The sequence below is a fragment of the Phragmites australis genome, chromosome 23 (genome assembly GCF_958298935.1).
Source record: "Phragmites australis chromosome 23, lpPhrAust1.1, whole genome shotgun sequence".
Lineage (NCBI taxonomy): Eukaryota > Viridiplantae > Streptophyta > Magnoliopsida > Poales > Poaceae > Phragmites > Phragmites australis.
Window position 1 is genome coordinate 22032404 of NC_084943.1, and position 23101 is coordinate 22055504.

General features: G+C 45.6%; 4 protein-coding genes across 10 annotated transcripts; 1 reads left to right on the forward strand and 3 right to left on the reverse strand.

Moving 5' to 3' along the window:
* Positions 1 to 908: 908 nt before the first annotated feature.
* On the reverse strand, positions 909 to 4966 carry LOC133906614 (uncharacterized). Of its 6 annotated transcripts, none has more exons than XR_009907822.1 (5): positions 4256 to 4966; positions 3222 to 3467; positions 2575 to 2754; positions 1662 to 1728; positions 909 to 1369 (listed from the first exon to the last, which is right to left on the reverse strand). XR_009907822.1 is itself a non-coding variant. In XM_062348567.1 (4 exons), exons 1-3 carry the CDS (start codon positions 4931 to 4933, stop codon positions 2623 to 2625), a joined length of 1056 nt encoding a protein of 351 aa, XP_062204551.1. In that variant the 5' UTR covers positions 4934 to 4966; the 3' UTR covers positions 909 to 1369; positions 2575 to 2622. The 6 variants fall into 6 exon arrangements, 3 of the variants coding, with proteins under 3 accessions (XP_062204551.1, XP_062204552.1, XP_062204553.1); XR_009907821.1 differs by having other exon boundaries at positions 1662 to 1777; XR_009907820.1 differs by having other exon boundaries at positions 1662 to 1951.
* A 1340-nt stretch (positions 4967 to 6306) lies between these two features.
* LOC133906427 (homeobox-leucine zipper protein HOX33) lies at positions 6307 to 12158 on the reverse strand. 2 transcript variants are annotated; one of them, XM_062348324.1, is made up of 18 exons: positions 11652 to 12158; positions 10553 to 10712; positions 10244 to 10362; positions 10066 to 10156; positions 9871 to 9966; positions 9683 to 9796; positions 9501 to 9584; positions 9082 to 9237; positions 8901 to 8975; positions 8685 to 8788; positions 8377 to 8569; positions 8026 to 8214; positions 7865 to 7945; positions 7638 to 7772; positions 7230 to 7555; positions 6981 to 7086; positions 6729 to 6878; positions 6307 to 6626 (listed from the first exon to the last, which is right to left on the reverse strand). In XM_062348324.1, exons 1-18 carry the CDS (start codon positions 11879 to 11881, stop codon positions 6480 to 6482), a joined length of 2556 nt encoding a protein of 851 aa, XP_062204308.1. In that variant the 5' UTR covers positions 11882 to 12158; the 3' UTR covers positions 6307 to 6479. The 2 variants fall into 2 exon arrangements, with proteins under 2 accessions (XP_062204308.1, XP_062204307.1); XM_062348323.1 differs by having other exon boundaries at positions 6307 to 6629.
* Positions 12159 to 17093: 4935 nt separating this feature from the next.
* On the forward strand, positions 17094 to 17951 carry LOC133906073 (uncharacterized). The gene is made up of 2 exons (XM_062347853.1): positions 17094 to 17306; positions 17385 to 17951. The coding sequence occupies exons 1-2, from the start codon at positions 17094 to 17096 to the stop codon at positions 17949 to 17951; spliced, it is 780 nt and encodes a 259-aa protein (XP_062203837.1).
* Positions 17952 to 18342: 391 nt separating this feature from the next.
* On the reverse strand, positions 18343 to 19454 carry LOC133906074 (uncharacterized). Its single transcript, XM_062347854.1, has 2 exons — positions 18722 to 19454; positions 18343 to 18416 (listed from the first exon to the last, which is right to left on the reverse strand). The coding sequence occupies exons 1-2, from the start codon at positions 19452 to 19454 to the stop codon at positions 18343 to 18345; spliced, it is 807 nt and encodes a 268-aa protein (XP_062203838.1).
* Between the last annotated feature and the right edge of the window lie 3647 nt (positions 19455 to 23101).

The following is a 23101-nucleotide window of genomic DNA, read 5'->3' on the forward strand; positions in this document are numbered from 1 at the left end:
TTGAACTCCAACTTGTAGATCTTTCTCTTGGCTTGACTTGGTGCTTTGCTGTTACTTACAGAAGAACCTGGTGAAACATCACCACCGGTTACATTCCCTGCATGTTTTCTAATAGTTGTGCACATTATAATCCCAACTGCCCATTGTTTTCTCAAGTATGATAATCTAGAAACATCAACCTCCAAAACTCGCGCGATTTCGACACACAAAAATAATTACGCAACCACAGTTGGCAAATCGACTAGTCGAATCTTTTGGCGTAATCATCCATGTCATGCAACAGGAACACTGCAAATTGGTGAACAAACAAACCAGAACGGCTCGGTCTGATCGACAATGATGGGTAGATGAAAAGGAGAGAACTACTTCACACGCTGTCAACTTGCCATGCTACCTACTCACCAGTTCTCACAATTTCTAGATGCAGTCAATCAGTTGGCTAAAGGCAGTAGAAATATAGCATTTCTTATTGTTATTTCTTAAAGAAGGAGAACAAGAGGAGACAGCATCTTATGACCCCGACATTCCTTTCGAGCGACCCATGTAGTTTAATCCTTGCATGTCGCGTCTCATGATTTTCAGTTTTTTTTTTTTTTTTTACGTTATGCCTTCTTTTAGCACATGCTTAAAAAATTATATGAATAAATCATCAGCTCATCAAACTTGCATCATATCATAGAGCCAAAAGGGCATACTAACATTATATTGCAATATTGCATACAAGAATTCTACCTGCCATGGTAACTGGTAGAGAAAACAATTCAGCAGTTCAGATACAAGATTGTAAAGTTATTTTCAGTTCTTTCTTCTAACCTTTCTTGTTTATTGAGGTTTTTTGGTTACAAAGAAAAGAGAAGAATGATTTTTTGTTTATTTCAGAGATGGATCCAGATGGACGACAGGGGAGAAACAAGATTACAAAATCAATAGCCTGGGCCACAGCGTCAATAATTAAGCGCACAAGGTGGCGTGTGGACGGCGGAATAATTTTGGACGCTACAAAAAGCCTCACCTTTGAATCACAATCATCGCCCAACACGCCACAAAACAAGTGGCCAAATACATACATTTTCTTTCATGCAAACTGCTACAAGACTCGTTTTAGTGTGGAGCTTCCTTGGTCAGTTGGACCATCGCAGCTTGGCGAAAATATTGTCTCACATGCATAAATAATATGATGATTGACTTGCACTATATTATCGCCACAACGGGCTTAAATGCAAGGATTGTTCGCTCTGCAAATTGGTGAACAAGGATTGACTTGCACTATATTATTGCCACTAATAAGCTCTGCAGAGGGACAACGCAATGGGTTGTTCGCTTCTTGCTTAAGCCAGCCCAGAACATTGATTTTTCAAATGGGGAGAGCCTGACAAACAGAGGTAAAAAAAAAAGAGCAGGGTAAAATACCACAAGGATTTAACAATTACAGAAGAGAACTGCAGCAGCATTATACAGTTAACCATAGTTGGCACACGGGGAATAAAATAAACATATTGAGAAATGGGCAAAAAAAGGGGGTTTAGGTCCCCTGGAATGTAATTTCTAGTTTGCTGATTTCGATCGGCAATCTCTTGATTCCACTAATTTTTTTAATAAGAATTACATTAAATTATGTGATGCAACTACAATTGCACGACTGTTTCAGAGATTGAACTTACAATCGGCTAAAGCATGGACAGTTCAGATGCAACTTCTTATGAACCTTATTGATGACAGCTAGAAAGCCTGCATAATCTAATTATGGTATTGTCATGATCATGCAAATCAACTCGCACTGCACAAAATTTTCAACTGGAGGAGTTAGCAACAAAGGACTGGAAATCAACAAAACTGCAGAGCTTATAAAGGACTGGAACCAGCAGTATTGAAGAGATAGGAGACCAAAATCAACAAATACTTTTGGATCAAATGCAATATTTTGCTGAAGCACATAAGCTAGTCCCATACCCTGCCAACAAAATGCATGTGTGCAGTTGAGTGCATAGAGATGCATATAGAAGATGCTGATCATGAAAATCTCTAACACAAGTATGTTCTATCATTACAAAGATATCAATAACCTATAGCTAAATTGCATGTTTCAGCGGATACTTGCGAGTCCGATAAATTGTTTTTTACTTTTTTAGTTCTCTAGCAATCCAATGTATTGATATTGTCACAATATACAATATTATAGGGGAAGCATATGTAAGTCAGAGACATGAGTGAGAGACAATAGATGAGCAGCAAAAAATAACTAAGGGTCTGTTTGTTTGAGCTTCTGCTTCTGGTTTTTCTGAAAAGCTGTGCTTTTAACTTTTCTGAAAAGCTGCTTTTGAATTTTAGCTATTGGATTTTACAACAATTTTTTGGCTTCTCAGCATACTACTTCTTAAAAAAAAACTACTCTTAGCTATCTTCTTAACTTCTAGTTCATTTTCTCAGAAGCAGGCATCTGAAGAAAAAGCTACTTTTCAGCAAACCCGTTTGTTTGGGCTTCTAGAGAAGCCAGAAGCAGCCTGAAACAAACAGGCCCTAAGAGTCATATGATACTATTGCATTGCAACAAGTCAGAAATGGCAAGGTTCTTACCCAAAATTGTAAGCGAACAAAACCTGTCTCTGAAATGGCCTTAAGTGTTCATCTGCGATATCCTGTTACAAAACGTTTGATATCTGCAAAGTCTAAAACTGCCTCCACATCACGAAAAGAAGAACTCCACTTTGTACTTATCAAGTCAACAAGAAATTCGGACTGCTTGTTGCCATTTGTCTGCCAAAAAGATGCAAAGATATGTTTGAAAGTTAAATCGCCTAGAGTAACAGTATCAAATTATCAATATAAGACTTGGAAAGCAACAAAAGCAAACAGGAAACATGCGCATCTGTGTCATGTAGGGCATATGAGTCAAGGACAGTAGGGTATCAGGGTTGGGGTAGTCATGATAGATGTAAAAGCAGTGTCTTGCTTCATGTCATGTGATACTTCCATATGCACATGAGTCCTTCTAAGCAAATTCACAGGTTACTTTACTAAATGATCAACTGAAAGTCATACAACGAAAGTTATGATTCAGGCATTCAGTTAGACAGGAGAACATTTTTGTAAGAAATTTAGGCTTCATATAACTGAAATACACTGAATTCATCCAGTCTTGCAGTCCAGTGATAGTGTACAATAGCTGGTAGTAAACAAACATCTAAATAGCTGTCGATAAATGGTGCCGGAAGATAATTTACCTCAAAAATAAAGAAACCACCAGACTTTAGAGCTGAAGATAACCCTTCACAAAGATGGAGCAGATGCTCAAGGCCATCCTTGCCCCCGTCGAGTGCCAACTTTGGTTCATGACAACCAACCTCAGGTTGCAGTCCAGGTAGGTCATCGGTTGGTATATATGGGGGGTTACTAATCACACCCATGAGTTTTCCTTTCATATCTTCCAGAGGTTTGAACCATGAGCCATGCCTTATTTCAACTTTATCCTAATTTCAACATAGCAAAACTATTAACGGTGACTTTATATGTAGTTCTGCAAGGTAAAACAAATCGAACTGTGCAAAACAATTCGAAACCCAAGCTTATTCATAGTGTTCCTTTCTTACTTCCCAGACTATTCATGACACTACATAGGGCATCAAGCTCCCAAATTCAAAGGTGGATGTAAGACTGACCATCATAGAATGATAGATACTGCACAGGGCGAAAAGCAAGTGTGCAAGATTAATTATATTGTGGTTTAACACAATGATATGATGCAAGAGAATCACGCTTATGCTCACCGAAACTTGAAAGTTAAAAAAAAACATTTTGTGCATGCTTTCCTCAATAGAAGTCCAGAAAACACTGAAAGGCGTACGAGACTACTATTGTGTGCCTGTGTCGCAACTTAAAATTTCCCTAAATCTTATCTAAATGCCAATTCAAAACCCTCCTTCCCATCACTGATTCCAATCCGCTCCATCTACATTTTCTGGCAACAAATTCATCCGGCTAACTATCCACATTCCAGCCCTACGCTGCAAGTTTCACAGCACTCTATTCTACCAGCAACACATGCTCACATAGCTCAGTACACTTGCTATCACCAACGAAGTGATGGTAACCATGAGACGGTAAAATTAGCTCAGAAAACTCACAGTTACTGACGATAAACATGAGAACGTATAATTGGCCCAGTGCAATTAGCAACATGTTACTCTGAGCAATGTGGCAAAAAAAAAGGAAGCTTTTGTAGCTTTCTCGATTCGTAAGAGGAAGGCAATGCCCTCACCTGCACGCCATACCTCTCGACGTTGAGCCGCGCGACCTCGATGGCCACCTCACTGACATCGGTGGCGAAAACCTTCCCGTGTGGCCCGAGCTCCCTCGCCACGGCTACGGCAATGGCGCCGCTCCCGGTCCCGAGGTCCGCCCACCACCCCGCCCCGAACCCCTCGGCTTTCCGCACCACGTCCACGACCGCCTCCGTCTCGGGCCGCGGGATAAGCACGCCCTCCCGGACCGCCACCACCAGGTCCCGCCAGTGCTCGTTCCCGACCACGTACTGGAACGGGCGCCGTTCACGAACGTGGTGGAGCCAGAGGGCCCCGAGGTCGGCCAGCGGCGCGCGGAGGAGCGCCGGGTCGGAGTCGGGGTCGGGTGCGGCGTCGGCGAGGAGCCAGCGGAGGTGGCGGTGGAGGTGCGGCGCGGAGGGGGGGACGAGGGCGGCCGCGCGGCGGCGGAAGGCGGCGAGGGAGGCGGCCGAGACCGGGTGCGACGGCGGGCGGAGGAAGAGCGGGGTGGGGTCCGCGTCCGGGACGGGGGTGGGGTCGCCCCGAGGGCTCGGCGGCGTGACGGCAGAGGCGAAGGGTTTGGGGAGGAGGAGGCGGTGCTTGGGTTTGAACGGCTTCGGGAGGATGAAGGCGGAGGAGGAGGCGATGGGTCGGGAGGAGAAGGCGAGCATGGCCATGGCGGCTTCCAGGGGAAGTGGTGGCGGGTTGCCGACTTGCCGGTGCGGCGGGGATGGAGACTACGGGTCTTTGGTTAGTAATGGGCCGGTCCCAACTAGGGCCCATTTTGGCCTTTTGGCCCGTTTCACGGAGGATCATCGCTAGTATGGGCTTCCTTAACTGGTCCGGGCCGAGTGGGCTTGGAGAGCCCACTCATGACATATCTTCAGGCCCATAGCCCACATGAATAGCTGGCACGTAGTGCACTTCTTGCAGAGGCTTTCTTTTTCACGCCGCCTGTTGTACAAGCGCCGAGATTTCGGGCGAATGCGACTGCCACCGGCAAGTTTAAGGGAGGGAGTTAGGGTTCAGAGTTTTAGAGTTTATCAAGTGACCTTGGGATTAGAGAGAGGCTGGGAGAAGCGATCGGACGAGCGGTGGGTGACGGTGTAGTGGTCTGACGAGGCGGCAGTAGCGCCGCCAATGCGGTGGGTGAGGTTGGTGGTAGAGGAGCTCGAAATTGAATTGATTAGTGAGGGAGCGGCGGTGGCAATGGATTCAGTTGCGGGAGAGTCACCGAAGACGGCTGGGTGGGAAAGCGTGTCACGGTATCATGGGAAGGAAGAAGATGATTAGAAGTTGTTAGATTGAATCCGACGGAGCTAAAAAAAAATACCTGTTTTCATCCGTCTGAACTTTAGCATTACTCTTTTTTCCCTCTGAAAAAGCATGGCCTTTTTTCTCAAAAAAAAAAGAGCAGAGGATGCACAGCTTGTCTGCATCGTGCTCCCTGCGAGCCTGCATGCCTCCTCTCGTGCCGCTGCCGCTGCCGCTAGCTACACAGTAATGCAGTAGTATGTATAGCTTGAGACAGGCAACAATGGCAGTGAAGGGTCAGTGAAATTGCTGGTATACAACGCAGTGCATCGACTGGTCACAGCAGAGTTTAAATTTGAAAGCGATGCAGATGCACAGACCATTGATGCATGCAGGAGCTAGCTGAGCTAAACAGGAGCGTTCAAACAGTGTAGATGTAGCTTGCAGAGGCGCAGCCTTTGCATGCATGCTGGCTGCTGCCCTGCTGCTGCCACAATGTATGCAGCGAGTACAAGCTACTGGTCTACTGCAATGAATTCGGGCGATTCGTGTTTTTTTTTCGTGCTGGGTTGGGCTGATGCTGAAACTGTGGGTGGCAAGCAACGGCGCCGGTGCCACCGTTTACCGGCCGCCGGCGACGGAGAGCAGACAGGAGGGCCAACAACACGATCGATGATCAGTCGTCAGTCGGTCACATGAAAAGGGGAAATAACTAAAGCATGCACCAAGCAGTTCTTCATGCCACAGGTTGGTACAGCAAGCAAACCACGCACATGGTCCATGGTCATACACATAGGAAATTAAGCACGCACTGACACACACATAACAGCAAAGCCTTGTTCCATATTACACAAAAACTAAAACAGAATAGAGATAACACTTCAGGTCTTGATCATAAAAGCACCACCTGATAAGATGGTGAGGCCGTTGACACAAACACAAGCCTGGTAAATGGTGAAGGCTGATCGATCAGATGAAGGTCCAGTTGACCAGCATGAGGGCCAGGCAGTGCGGCACGCCATCGTCACCCAACACCTTCCATGCCACCGCCTGCTCGTACGACGCCTGCCGCCCCATGCTCGACTTGCACACACCGCTAGGGAGGTATGCAAAACCCTGCTGAGGAGAGGCAGCAAGGTTTCAGTTCAGACTTGCCCTCGTATATGCTCCAAGTAACCAAGAAGAGGCAACCAAGCACCCGTGCTGATTATTATTTACCTGGTGCATGATCTTGGGGAGCTCCAAGAACAGCGCCTTCCGGCCCTCGTCACCGAGTACCATCTCGAGCGGCATGTCCTGGATGTTGATCAGCGTCGTCTCCAGGATGTCGAGGCCGGTGCCGTTGGCAAATGTGAGCATAGGAGCAGGCTGCACAAGTCACAATAATCAGAATATATGCCCGTTGTAAGGTTCCAGCACAGGCAGCTGATGAAATCATTCAAACAAGAGCGTCAAACGTGTGGCGCTAACCTTCAGAGAACAGCAGAGTATCGCATCACTGTGCTTCCAGAGGAGCATCAGGGGAGAATCCGCATCTTCAGTGTCCGACCAGCGAATCTCAGCTCCAGTGTGAACCCTGAACAATTGAAACCGTTGGATACTTCAGAAACAGTGGTTGATATCAGATCATTCCAGGATAAGCAGCACTAGATGAACAGAGCATATTGGATTCCAATGCAGATGAAACAAAGAACGCTGAGCTGAGAAGTAGGGTTCTACCTATAGCTCCGGCCAATCCACCTAGCAAGTGTAAGTGCCTCTGGAGAGGCTGGTGGATGCTTCATTTCGATCTGTGAGCCAATGCGGGAAGGAGCTATTGCCATGGCAATCCTCTGCACAGATGCCATCACAGCTCTGACATACTGCCTGCCCATTGCTGCCACACTCTCACGAAGGTGGTTCTCAAAGGAGAACTGAAAGGCAATTGTCAGGACCGATCTCATGTTGCTCGCGCCAGACGCATCATTTGAAGCGCGAGAAGCTCCACCTGATCCAACCTCAAGGGCAGATGCAAGATCAAGTGTGCGTGTGGCAGATGGTACATCCTGCAGTTGAGTGGATTATGACTAACCAGTGTCAACAGACAAGATAAGACTCAAGGAGTAACTAAATAGATCATACACTAACCGTCTTCCCATCCAGTGGTATCACACGGAAACCTGAGGGCAACAGTGGTGCATCATCAGCAAAAGATTCATCAATAGGTGCAAAGACAAGCTGTGCACATGCACCTGGAGCAATCTCATCAACCCCACTGCAAAGCTGCAGTAGAAAACAATATTGCACCGTCATGAGAATGCAAACAACTAGTGAAACCTAAAGCAAGAAACCAAATTTTGAAAGAGAACTCATACCTGCAGAAGGAACATATCCCGAGATAGAAGCATCTCATCATGGCTAAAGCCATGTCCTTCAAGCCTAATGACCTCCAAGAACTACAATTCAAAAGGAGTCAGCTATACAAACTTATATTGTCCATTCATTACAACAGGACAACTGAAGGGAAACTAATTACCTCTTCATGCTCTAAGGTATGTGCGAGGGGTAGTATAACTTGGCTGCCCATAAACCCACCAGCCCTTAAAACCGGAACAGCATATGGGCTGGCCCTCAAAGAGGCGGCAGAATAAGCATCAACACCAGGATCAGCCCATTCAGAGCGATGCTCCCTCAAAAATCTCACAAGTAGAGAAGGCGGCACATTCTACAATATCCAAATAAGTATATTGAGTAAGGTTAACTATACAAGGGAATCATTTTATCCAAGCAAAACAAGCATGAAGATTATCCATTTAGTATAGTAACAAGCAACTAAATGGACTTTGTGGTTTCTTAAAAATGAACCGAAATGAGCATATGTACAAACCTGCAGAAGCATTGATGCTTTTGCACACATGATGCCACCCCTGATAGCAGAAAATAATGGGGAGGGGCTGAAGTCGGATCCAACAAGCTTGTTTGGTGATGAGTTTACTGCAATTGTAATATCCTCAGCACCATCACTGCTCAACAAAGACCAGCCATCATCTGGAAAGCCACTCAGAGCATCATTGAAGCCTCTGCAAATTAGATTTCGGATTTCAGAGCAGTAGTAGACAAAAACATGGAATGCTATTACAATATAGTCTGGCAAATTGCTTATAGGAGCACCGGGCCATTCGATATTTTACACACCTGCTGAGCCTTTGACTGAAGGTCCTGAGAACAGCTGGCTGGCGCCCAGCATAAGGGATTTCACCACTTGATTCATGTGCAATCTGCCTAATGTGTCGAAACGCCTGTACACAAACCAGTACATGTCACTGGTGCATCAGTAAAACTACAGATTCAGGAGTACACGGAAGCGCAATAACAGCTCAGTAACAATGAAAATTGAACAGTAAGACATACCGCAACAGTCATCTTCTGTGCAAGGATCTTTGGAGATTCGTAGAGTGGTCTAAGGACCTCAGGCACACTCCAAGCCTATATAAACATAAGATAAATTAGACATATCTCTACTCACAAAAAGGAGGCCTATCTTGTTATTTAAGTGCACACTCGTTAATATGAAAGCCTTGTTGCTGCTTACATCCAGATCAACATGATCCACAATGTAAATCATGGAGCCACCTCCCTCACACGGTCGAATGAGATAACCACTAGGAAGCACCTCAGCTCTGATAAAATTAGGAGTGTTAGGTCCAGATGGACCTCCAGTGGACTGAGTCAATGACCTTTCACAGATCTACAGAACAAGACAGTGCCACATTGTTACCAATACTGCGGGTAAGCAGCAAATATAACGATTGTGCAAAAAGTTGCAGCCAAGCACCACTTAAACACAATGGTATTTACAATTTACACATGTGAAAAGGCACAATTATTAAACAGTGTTTGCACTACAATGAAAAGGCACAATGATAAGTTCAATCCAAACAGATTAAGCCCAGTTAGAACATGACGAAGAAACAAAAATGACAGCAGGCGAATCAAGGACTTGAGTAATACCACAAGACTGCCATCGTCAAGGCCACTGGTGTAACGGAGAGTCCAAAAGTCGCGCGGTGCCGCCAGAGTTGTCGGTGCATAAGTCTACAAATTAAAAGGAAAATGATCATAATCAACTAAAGTATAGTAACTAGTACAGAAACAAGCACGCAAACAAGTGAAACTTCTGAGCAGATATATACCTGCATGTAGATCAGTTCAATCGTTCCACCATTACCCGTGGGGATAACATGGAGGATATCAACACGCCGGCAATCGTGATACCACGATGCGCGATCCTTAAGGATCTCGGCAACCTAAAAAGGAATTCCTTAGGGGATGTCTCTGTCTGCAGAAGGGAAAGAAGTAATGCCAATGAGAAACAACATACCTTTGTGGGCTCAAGGCTCACAAGGCCGCAAGCTCTTGCTGCTACGCCACTACAGTTGTGCGAAACAGCGATGATTCCAATGGAATCCGGACCAGGCTGTGATCAGTATCACATTTGAAATGGTTAGAAAAACTCAACGTGTGTAAAACTCAACGTGTGTGTTACAATACTGTGCAGTGAGAACAAGTACATTACCTTCATCCCAACCATTTGCACCCAGTTGACAGCAGTTCCAGTCGCCTTGGACATGAACTCTGCCAAGGTCTCCTCAGCAATGGCGAGTAGACTGCACAAAAGGAAAATAACAATTTGTCAAAGTCACATAGACCAAGCACAGCCTTGGGAAAAGAATGGAACTAGGTTTTCCAGTTACCCTGCTGGGCTGTTCGCATCCCTTTGAGGGGGATGCGGAACTGCTGGGTTTTGCTGTTGGTGGTGCTGACCACTTGTCACCACAGACTCACAGCTCGTGTCTGTGGTGGCTACAGAAGGCTGCAAAATTACAAGTAAATGTTACCACAAGCAAAACAAGACGATGCAGAAGTATCAAACAAGAACAATCACGGACATATTAGCAAGTAATACTGTAATAGACTATTAAATCAAGAATGCAGCAAGCTGAGTCGTGAAACCATTTTTGGTACCAAGCACACATGACACTGAAAAGAGTCAGGGAGCTCACATTGTGGAGCTGATTACGCATGTGCCCGTTGTCGTAGACAAGACGGGACACTTGCTTCTGCAGCCGGTCATTCTCCTCCATCAACAGCTTATTCATCGCACTCAACTTCCGGTTCACAGTTTGCAGGCGAGAGGACTCCTTGCGCTGCTTCTCCCGGCATCTACCAATCACAAGAAGGCACGGTTCAGTGGCAGACACGCGTAAGAAAGTAAAGTACTAAGCAAATAGTGGCTTCTAACAAACAGGATTCCCTTCTAGCTCTTGATTGGCACAAGCCAAATGAACATAAAGGGAGTGATGCAAAGGTCTTTCAGCAATATTCTCTTATGGTATGAAAGGGGGTCATTGTACAGGAATGTAAGGAAAAGGTGCGGCAAAAGAGACAAATGGCTACCATGTAGTAACCGATATATATGTGAATCATTGCCTAATTGAAAGTGATGTGTGTGTCTGCATCTATGAAGTATAGTCTAAATTTGCACTTCCTAAGCTCAGGGTGAAAGATTCTTGGTTTCTTTTAACCTTCACCAAACTTTTGCTTAAAAGATGCCGTTATTCTCATTCTTTCACAGTGGCACCAGCAAGAAGAAAACTACTACCAAACTTTTAATCAACTGAAAAGGAAAGCAAAGTGGTATAGCCTAAGAGGTGATGTAAAGAGGGGCCTGAAGAACAGTGAACAAGAACACCACCACTGAGATGGAAAAGAACATTAAAGGTGCCTCATAAAATCCTCAAAAACGAACCTTTTTTCCCCACAACCCAACATAATAAATCTGCTAAATAGCCAAGACCCCAAACTTACCAATTTAAAGACCAAGAAGGGACACCCATTTCCATAAACCAAACAAGGAACCGACCAAAATCGACCCAAAACTAAATCTCTCGCCAAAACCGAATAAAAATTCCTCCTTTCGCGCAAAAAGTAAATGCAAAACGAACAACGGTGAGCCATGTATCTCATCTCCCGCATCCAACGGAATGATCCCCTAAAATGCACAAGAATCTAACAAACCGGTCGAGAAAGGGGGCTTCTTTTCCCGCATTCCCAGCAAGAACCCTCGAATCATACACACAGATCGATCGGGGAGCGACTGACCTGCGGTTCTGGAACCACACCTTGATCTGCTTGGGCTCGATGTTGCAGAGGATCGGGCACTCCCTAATGAGCTGCTGCCGGCGCAGCGAGCTGGGCTTGGGGCACTCGCTATAGACGCGCTCCAGCGCCTCCACCTGCTCCGGCGTGTACCGCACGTACTTGCCCGCGTCCACCTGCGGCGCTGCCCCCGCACCAGGGGACAGCTTCTCCCTGCTCGCCACCGCCGCCATGCTTGCCTCTGCCGTCACTAACTAGCCCACGAGTATAAGGCCAAGGACGCCGATGCGTCATGGCCTGAGGGTCAGGGCGCCGCCGCGAGCTCCTCCCGTGGTTGCTGCCATGGCGGTGGGGATTTCTTGGAGGAGATGGGGGTGGGTTGGTGCTGTGGAAGTGAAGGAGAGGAGAGGAACAAGAGAGGGTGAGGAGATGGTTTTAATAGAGAACTGCCACTGCAGGAGCAAAGAGTAGTTTTTTTGCTCACATGAAAGCTCTCTCTCTCCTCTTTCCTTTCTTTTTAAGAGAGAGTAGTAGTACCGTATCTCTCTCCTCCGGTTCTTTTCCTTTTTAAGGATTCGTGTAGTGTCCAAATTCTTCACATGAGAACGAGAAATTTCTTTCTTTTCTCCCCATTTTATTCTTTTTAGTGATTCTGTATTCCTTTGAACAAATGGTATCATCAGAGCGTTTGGATTCAGAAGTTTTGTTTCACATGAAGATACGTATGCTACTAACTGGTACTAGAATGCTAAGATAAGAAGGACACCCCATTTAGAACAAGAAAATATCGTAAGAATTCTACCCTCCTTCGAATTAAGGGAGATGGTTTTGAAACTTTTCTCCTGTGCTGCTTTCAGAGTTTGAAATGGATTGATAGATAGTAGTAAGTTGTTTCTTTTTTTTTCCAGATTGATGAAGATTGACAAGGCATAAAACAGTAGCAGTAACTACAGTAAAAGCTTTTAGAGCTCAAAACAGTAGCAGTAACTCACACTGCAGAGGCCATAAAACCGTTGCCTCCGTCGTGCAAATCCAAACAATCAAACAACTGTGCGTTTGCTAGTCCTTTCGGGGAAAAAAATTATGTTCCCTTCGCTTGTGCCTCACAAGATGGAGCCCCTGAGCCCTTTTTTCGATTTTTGAGTACGGAAAATAAAAAAGACAAGAAGATAAGAAAAAAAAAAAAAAGACATCCAGTTCTGTAGCTCTGGATCCGTGGCTGAATAGCGGTACTTGATAACAACCCCACATCAATCCAAACAAAAGCTTCCAGATTCCAAAGCTTGAGAGATTCGCGTGCAAAATGCAATTCAAGTAGAAAGCCTCAATTCGTGGGTCAGCAGGCGATGTGGTAACCACTACGACAGATGGTAAAGAATGGAGGGAAATAGAAATAATTTTTTGGGTTATTAAGTGACGGCCGCAGAAGATCCGAGGAGTAGCCTTGGCGCCCCTGGTCCCTGCATGCCACGCTGACACTAGACCCGTACGCAGCAGGAGAGGACTACGTGGACTCGCTTTGACCGGTCACACTCCGTCGGATCCAGTTCCGCCGTTTGGTATGGACGGCGGAGATTGAAGCTCGGACCTTTAGGACGCGATTGCACCGGCGGATCTCGGCGACGACGGCGAGGATCTCGGCTGTCGCTTCCCGGCCTCCGATATTCTCTTCCCCGGCTACCTTCCGCTCTAATCTGAGTTGGGGATTTGAAATTTGAAGGGGGTGTATGACCTCTTCATTAGAGTTATTTTGATCCAAATTTTTTGTGGCAAGAGATTTTTTAATGTAATTCTGTGATTAAAATTAATTTTTAATGATTTTTTAGTATAAATTTTATATAGAAAGTGATTTTACTACGGAAGTAAATCAGATGAAGATGATTTTATTAGTTTTTAGCATCTAATTTATTTCAAAAAATCACGTCATACAATTAATTTAAAAGCTAAAAATTACATACTATCATTTGACAAAGCTCTTGCAGATTTCACTCTTAAAACTAGTCTAAGAGCTCTACCAAACAAGTACTATGTATAATTTAGTCCAGATAAAATATCCAATTTTTGCGGTTCATCGTTGTCCTTTTATTACTGAATTACTTAGGACATATTTGCCATAGATTTTATTTTAGCTTTCTTAAAAAAGAAAAATGGTAAAGTTGCGTTAAATTTTAGGGCTTCACAACAACTTACGAGTAAAGGTCTGTTTGGCAGAGCTTCCATAACAACTTTTCGGCTGGAATCAGGGGAACTCTACCAAACAACAGCTTTCAACTTTTAGCTCTCTGAGTAGAATCTGTGGGAGTGATTCTCTGAAATGAACTAGAAGTTGAGGAGCTGAAAAAAGCAGTTTCCACTGATTCACTTCCCGTAAAGAATCACTTCCTCCATATATTTTATTTTAAAGAATCACTTTCAGTCACAGAATCACTTACTCAGAAAATCACTCTCTACAGAGAATTTAAATTAAAGAGAACTCTACCAAACAAAAGTATAAGCTAGCTGAGACCGGATGGAGAAGCTAAAGTAGCATTCCACCGGTTTTCTTCACGAGCTGAATTCAACTCAATAACTTGCGTCGAATGTATGTAGCCTTATACAATGGCTATTTGTGATTCCTACGGAAATTGAATTAGCATTTACTAAACGCGACTTTCAAGCAGGCTGTAACATGTGAAAAGGTACCGAAACCACCTCTGAATTAAGCACGCAGCAGATCAACCCAGCTCCATGATCAAGAACCCTAGAGATCAACAAGCCTTGGATACTGTTAGGGTTCTTGGCAGGAAGCAATGCGAGGTGGCAGCGATATAGCGACGCTACGGCCACTGCATGCATGACCATGCAAACAGTCGAGGACTGCTACGACAACGACAGGAGTACAGCAGCATTGTACATTTGTCTGTTGTGTTCTGTACCGGAGTACTGCACGCACAAGATGACAGCACGGGAGATGGTAAATGGGCCAACATATAATACTATGCGGATTAGCGCCTGCGCCTGCCCTTTTTTATTGCACAGAGCAGGTAAGACCGAAGTCTGTATCGGTGCGGCATTTTTCTGTTGCGGACGATTTGCGGCTCGGGGCGCCCGCAAACGACTCCAACAGAGTCCGTATCGGGTGCGACAGGGATGCGGGGTGGGGAAACGTTCGGCAAACGGAGATGTCTCTGCAGGAAGTATTTGGGCGAGCGGATAGGAGAGGGGGCGCCTGCTCCCGCGAAGCTGCGGAAGGGGACATGGCGAGGCGGCGCGGCGGTGAGGACGGCGGGGTGGGACTCCGGCGGAAGCGCGGAAGGTCGGGGTCCTCGGCGGCGGTCCCTGCGGAGGAGGAGAGGTCGGAAGCAGATCCGGCGGAGGCATTTGGATCTTCCCCTCCGTCCGTGGGCTCGGCGACGGCACCAAGGACGACGTCGGCAGCAACGTAAATTCTCCGGCCTCTAGATCCAGTACTTGCGGTGGCCGCCGGGGGGGAACCGTGGTGGTGTTCTCGGCGTTAGGGATTGGGTTGGCAACCGGTCTGTAGAACCAAATTGTTGGAGTACATTTGGTACGAAGTAGCACACCAAGAAGCTCGGTTCTAGCTAGGGTTCGTCGTCATAGATGGACAGATTGTAGCAGGGACGGAGGTTCCTTGTGGCCAGAGGTGGCCATGGTCCCCCTAGGCTAGGAACTTCTCATTAGAACATAGTAATCTTCATCAGCTACATAGTAACAGAAGCACCAAATCTTGTGTAAATTTGGATGCATCCATTAACTTATGCATCCATTAGCCCCCCCTGCTATCTTGTTGAAGCTCCGCCACTGCATTGTAGGCTTCAATCTTGTGCTTGTGGGAGTAGAGCTTTGGTGTCCAAATCCGTGTGTGCCTCGGTTGGACAAATTATGTACCGGTGTGTCCACATGAATCAAAGTATAGTTGAGAGTATGGAATGTAGATTTTCAGTAGGCATGAATCAGAAAACTTTTGTTCTCCTGTGCTTGTCTTAAGTATACTTCACAGTTTGCAGTTTCTTTGTTGGTCATCTTTTATTTCGTTGCGAAATGATGTATATGCAGCACACTACGGTTGCAAACATGTACTTGTATGCCTTGGGATAGCATGGCTTTGTTTCTGTTATGTTTCCTTGGCAAGTTCATTATATGCAGAAGCATTGTTTGTGTATAATTTATATAGTTGCCTTGTGTCATGTTCCATATATTCAGTAATGTGAATGAAATGTTGTTCACTGCGGTAGTTGCCCCTGCATACAACTCGTCACAGTGTTCACATCATGTAAATGTGAATGGTCTACTTGTGCCACATCATGTATATGTTCTTCTTGTGTAGTGGTCAGTGACACATGCTCATTGGTCTCACAGTCAGTCCATAAATATGTTAGACATGCATGCTTTTGCTATGCACATGTATGAGAACCACTAGATGATTTGAAGGTACCCTTGCTGCAAAGGCATATGTTTATCACAGTCAGCATCTCATTTTTCTGCATTTTACATATATTGTTAGTATATGTGCCATCTTCTTCTCGTAGTGCACCATTGCATCTTACTAAATGTATGCAAAGTTACATGAAAGTGAAATGTACAGAATGTATGCATGATTGGTAGGTAAAAATTATAGATTCTCAGTTTAGCCATCGCTCTCATTGGTTGTAGATGGACGCCGCTTCGCTTGCCGCTCTTGTCTCAAAAATGCAGGACCAAGTCGAACAAATGGCGGCGGAACTGAAGAACGTCGTGAAAGACAACTTGAGTACGGAGGGCACCCCCGCCGATGTCGACCTGAACCGAGCTCTCCTTCAGGTCGAGAACATTGCAGGGGAATTGGAGATGCTCGTCTTCCAAGTGGAAGATGCGTTGCAGACCGGTGCCGATCACAAGCAAGTGTCCGCCACCAGCACTTTGATCGAGGAAGGGTCCGGTTCACAGGATGTCGACTGCAACGACATTGTTCTTGTGGATTGGAGCGCCGATGAGCTGTTGTGTGGAGATTCAATGGACTCTATGTCTGTAGAATCCGATAGGTCGTGGCGTCTACAGTAAAGTGCTTTATGTACATTGTCGTCTTTAGTGGTAATAAACATAGTGTTGTGTACTGGATTGTCGAGTTCATGGTTTGTACTGATATAATCTAACCATATGTTGCTTACCTTTATAGTGCCTACTGTCTTTGTCGAATAAAGTGCCTGGTTCATGTATTTCATCGCCTTTCTGACACATTTCAGGAGCAGTATGGAGTACGCCCCATTTCTTCGGGGTGATGAATATGACATTCCGTGGGATGATGTTGTGCCGCCCACCCAGGATGACTTCTTCGGGACGCAGCCTCCTTCGGCACAAGATTAGGCTCCGGAAGGACAGAATGAGTTGCCAGCGGCAGGTGGTCGTGGAAGCAGTTACACGATCCAGGAGGACCTTCATCTTGTGAAGTCGTGGCTTAACGTGAGTATGGATCCAGTGGTGGGGACCAACCAGAGTATGGGGGCTTTCTGGCAGAGGATCGAGTCATTTTACCACGAGCACAAGGACTTCCCTAGCACTCGGAACAAGAAGTCTCTTCAGGGTAGGTGGACCTTCGTCAACGGCATGGTGCAGCGATTCTGCGGCCACTATGCTAAGGCCCTGCGTAATAGGAGGAGTGGGATGACAGAGGCAGACACGGTAAGCATCATTATTTGCAAATGTGTAGTTTCAATTCATGCAATGTGTTCCATTAAATCTGATTTCGTCCCATTTCAGATTGTTGCTGCATGTAAGATGTTCCAGGCAGCTGAGAAAAGGGAGTTCACATTGATGCCCTGCTGGGTCGAGTTACGCCACCATCCTAAATGGCAAACAGAGTCGTCTCGCAAGAAGCAGAAGACCGGGGCAGAGAGAACCCCGGTATCTACACAGGAGGGAGAGTCCTCCCCCGGCTGCAACGAAGGTGAAGTGGCGACCGCCACGCATACCAGCGGGAGCAGCCAGCAGAATCGGCCAGCAGGCCGTAACAAGGCAAAGGACCTCGCTCGCGGTTCATCTTCATCTACATCGGTCACAAAACCAGTGCTTGAGATGTTTGACAGGCAAATTGCGGTGAAGGAGAAACTTGAGAAGGAACGCGCTGATCGCTTTGCAGAGATGTTGAGAATTAAGCAGCAGAGGTTGCGCCTTGAGGAGGAGCGTGTGCTGCTGGAAAAGGTCAAGGAGGAGAGGCAAAAGATCAGGGAGGAGAGGGAGATCATGAGCATGGACATTTCGCAGATGGACGAGGACCAGCAGGCATATTACAGGAGCCTCCGCCGAAGCATAATTGCAGCTCGTTGAGCTGAATCTGCCCCCTGAGTCCTGTTGCCCATTTTTGCAAACTATGTATCCTTTATGTACTTTATGCTTGCGGTATTTGTTGAGGACAGAATTTTCCTTCTACGGCTTACTGTGTGTTCAATTCCATAGGACCTTCAACAATTTCTATTATGTGCATGTGATGTGTGCAAGTACTTGGAAGTATGCATGTGCACTTGTTGATATACCAGTATGCAGGTTTAATTCTGTACCTTGAAGTAGCTAATACCATTTTTCTGGACCAAGTACCTGCTGTCATCTTGCTGCTACCATTTTCCTGCTAGACATGTACGCATTTTCCTGCTGCACCTGTTTGCATTTTCCTGCTGCACCTGCTATACTTGTCGACCCACTTGGAACTATGAATCGGCTGCTACACCTGTATGCGTGTGAACTCCTGGACCGAGTAGCAGCCGTGGTGCTTGAACTGCAAGTGCGCAGGGATGTCTGTTTCAGGAACAAACTAAAACCATTTGGTGTTCACTTAGCACATGAGAAACCTCAAATATTTCATGATATTTAGTGTGGCTGAAAGTACACTAGGACAGAATGAAACCATGGAAGCCACATCAGAATCAACAATACCTAGACATATATTTTTACACGATGAAATGCGACACATAACTACGTCGAACCATAGTACATTTATTTAAGCACATGAGGTCTACTGTCCTCCTTGCATCTGCCACAGGTGCTCCACAATGTCGTCACGGAGTTGATGATGCGTTGGTCGGCTTCTAATTTGCCCGTACCTTTCCATAAATGCTTCAAGCGGGAGGGGGGGGTTGGTTCGTGAGACGGCACCGCGTCCTCGCCCGAACCCTCGTAGACGTATTTGAGAGCCCCGGCCGTTCTCTCATCCTCGATTATCATGTTGTGCATGATGATACACGCTGTCATTACGTCGCTGAGGGTTTCTTGATCCCACAACCTCGCCGCTCCACGGACTATGGGAAACCTGGACTGCAACACTCCAAATGCCCGCTCAACATCCTTTCGTGCAGCCGCCTGCTGCACCACGAAGTGTTGATGCTTCAGGCCTACTGGAGCTGGTATGGGTTTCACAAATGCCGCCCACTCTAGATAGATCCCGTCTGCAAGATAGTACCCCATCGTGTAATGGTGGCCATTAATAGAGTACTGTACCTTGGGTGCTACTCCCCCAGCAAGGTTGTCAAGGAGATGAGATCGGTGCAGCACATTGATGTCATTCAATGAACCTGGCATCCCGAAGAAGGCATGCCAAATCCATAGGTCCTGCGACGCCACAGCCTCTAGAATGATAGTCGGTGCATTGACATGGCCCCTGAACGAACCGGACCACGCCGTGGGACAGTTCTTCCACCTCCAGTGCATGCAATCGATGCTTCCAAGCATCCCGGGGAACCCTCGACGCTGGTTCATATCCAGCAATCGAGCAGTGTCCTCCTTGTTCGGCGCCCGGAGGTACTCGTCACCGAACACCTCGACAATGTGAAAGTGCATCTAGCCCCTATGTGTGGTTTTGGTAATTAATGACAATACATATGGACTAACAACGTTGTTGAGATTGTTAGTAGGTTGTTCAATAGGTGATGCATGGAGAAGAGACATGCATGAACTCTAGGTGAATGGGAAGATTGAAAGTACATCAAGATGAATGAGCTCTAGGTGATGCTTGGATGTGATGCATGGAGGAGAAATATGCATCTAGATAAATGAGCTCTTGGTGATGCTCATAAGAAGAAGAAGAAGCTCAATAATATTAGCAATAAGCTTGAAGGCTAAGTTACTTGTGGAGATCAAGTAACTAAAGGTATGACTTGTTAATAGAGTTTTATGGACTAACCCGTGTGCTATGTGTTTAAGAAGGTTTGAGATGTCCATGATAGGAGAATTGAAGTTCTTTCTCGGATTTCAAATCAAGCAACTCAAGGAAGGAATCTTCATTTGTCAAACCAAGTACATCAAAGATATGCTCAAGAATTTTGACATGAAGAATGCCAAACCAATCAAAACGTCCATGCAAGCTAATGGACATCTTGATCTCAATGGAGAAGGCAAAAGCGTGGATCAAAAGGTATATCGTTCCATGATAGGATCTTTGCTTTACTTATGTGCATGTAGGCCCGATATCATGCTTAGTGTGTGCATGTGTGCAAGATTTCAAGCCGCTCAGAAAGAGTGCCATTTAATGGCCGTTAAGAGGATTCTTCGATATTTAGTTCATACTCCATACCTTGGGCTTTGGTATCCAAAAGGGTCATCTTTCGACCTTATCGGCTATTCGGACTCCGATTATGCCGGTTGTAAGGTGGATAGGAAAAGCACTTCGGGTACTTGCCAATTCTTGGGTAGGTCCTTAGTGTCATGGTCATCTAAGAAACAAAACTCCGTAGCTCTATCCACTGCCGAAGCTGAATATGTTACCGCGGGAGCATGTTGTGCTCAACTCCTATGGATGAAGCAAACTCTAAGAGACTATGGCCACAAAATTTCACTTTTATGTGATAATGAGAGTGCCATCAAAATAGCCAACAATCCCGTACAACACTCAAGAACTAAGCACATAGATATTAGACACCATTTCTTGAGAGATCATGCAACAAAAGGGGATATTGACATTCGCCATGTGAGAACCGAAAAACAATTAGCCGATATCCTCACTAAACCACTAGATGAGCAAAGGTTTTGTGAGTTGAGAATTGAATTAAATGTCCTAGATTCTCGGAACGTGGCTTGAACTGTTGCATACACTTGCTTGTTGTAGATTTATAGCTTTTCTAGTTAAGAGTTTGCGAAAACTGCATTTTGAGTGTTTTTCTCAAAATTATTTGGATTTTTTTGATCTCCCGATCATAATTTGTAACTTGTGATCATAGTTATGTAATGATGCTTGATTGGCTGATCACATTTGACAAATTAATCTTCTTGTCCAACATCTTCCTTCCAGAAAATCTTTTTCCAAATTCCTCAGCTCTAAATCCTGCTGTGACAGTTCCAGGTCCCGGAATGTCCGGTGTTCACCGGAGTATCCGGACCTGACACTGTTCACAGCCTCAGCGTTATTCCGTTTTGTTTCCAGTTACCGGATAGTCCGGTATTCACCGGAGTCTCCGGTACAAGTGTCAGGACCGGAGTCTCCGGTCTCCACCGGAGTTTCCGGTAAAAGTATCAGGACCGGAGTCTCCGGTCTACATCGGAGTTTCCGGTGTCTCCAGAATTCTATATATTTCCCCAGCCCGAACAGTTACCTCTTCCCATCTATTCTCTTGTCCTCTCTCCAAACAACCTTCTCTCCGGCGATTTTGAGAGGAACCCAAGGATCTTCAAGTCTTGCTACGTTTCTCTCTTGGATTAAAGGCCGGAATCTCCGGAGATCCCTATTTCTCAAAAATCCCCGGAGGATTTGAGCTCAAAGGTACCGTTTTTAACAATCTTCCCGATCTCTCAATGCTCTTGTCTAGAGTTGTTTTCCTTTGGTAGAATAGTTCCTAGTACCCTCTAGAACCCATTCCCAAACTTGTTTCATCTCTAGTTGGCCATATCTTCAAAACCCTAGTTTGTTAGGTTTCCTGTCGGGGCCGACCGGAGTATCCAGTGTTCACCGGATACTCCGGTATCAGCCTGAAATTTCAGCTTTTCCTGTCCAATCTTTTACTCCTCAAATTCTTTGATCATTCCATTTCTTCTAGGTATTCTTGCAATGACTGGAGACCGTTTTGAGAAGGGTCGCACTTTCGAGAGGAAGAAGAAACAAAGAAGTGACCCCCGTGCTCAAGAATCAAGTGCTCCTGCCCAATCAGAAGATAGTGGAAGCGGCCATGCTAGTGGTGAAAGAGTCCGCAAAATAGCCGCAAGTGGTGGTATTCACATCGAGGAAGGCAGAGTTGCTGGAAGTGGTGACAGGGACCTTGTGACCATCTGCCGAACCAAATCTCAAGCTATGCGAGGCCGAGAGTCTGCAAGGGGAAAGGGGCCAGCCAAAGTAACTGCAGGAAGAGGTCGAGGAAGAATGCCCTCTACTGAAGAAAGAGGCAAAGGTGTTGCACAAGATAACTCATCTGAATCTGAGGATAATGAAGAAGAACAAGCTGATGAAGTCATTGGACCCTTAAAGCTTCACAGACCCCGGAGAACTGCTTCTGTTTTTGATGCTCCAAAAAGGACAGTAAACTACATGAAGAATGTATCAAGGGTTGTTAGTGAAAGGTTGAACAACCCATATGATTTTGAGAAGAATGTTGCCAATTATCGATTCTGGAATGACTTTCAGGCAGACTTCTATGAGACAGTAATTTTGGCCAAGAAGAAGCCTATTACTCCCATGCAATGGATTGATTGGGATTATATGGCCAGGAAGAATGACCCGGTGTTCACTGAAGTGATTGCAACCTGTGAGAGCAAAAGGGTAAAAAATATTATGGCTTTCAGGTATGATTGGTGCGAGGAGGTTATCGCACAATTCTATGCCACAGTGTGGTTTGAGGGATGTGAAAATCCCATTATGCACTGGATGACAGAGGGAGTCAAATACAGGATCAGTTTCAGAGGCTTCGCTCACTACTTCCATCTAGATGCCAGAGATACTTTCAAGGATCAAATTCACAATGAGAATCAACTGACATTGGAAGAAATTGGGTTCATGTATCTAAATCATGGACGAGTTGAGTTCGGAAAACTCACAGGGATGAGGCCTTTCTATCGATGTTTGAACTCCCTATTCCGGCTCACCTTGGCGCCCAAGAGTGGAGATGCAACAACAGTTCAAAGTATCTCCAGAAATCTCCTTGCAGCCATGTCAAACGATCATGCTCCTTTCAGCGTGGCTCACTTTCTTTGGGAGGAAATTGTTTTTACATCCAAGTCGCCCATAAAAAGTTATGGATATGCCCCTTATATCATGTTTATCATTGAAAGGATATCCAAGAAGACTTTTGTAAAGGAGATTAAGCATGAACCATACAGAATGAGGCCTTTGAACATTCAAGCTCCCTCTCCATCTCCATCACCTCCTCATGCTCCTCCTAGCTCAAGACCGTTTGCCTCGAGACGTGCTCCACCTCGAGGGTCTTCTTTCATCAAGAGTGCTCTCAAAGCAATTTTCAAGATTTGCACTCACAATGCCACTCAAATCAAGGATCAAGGTGCTC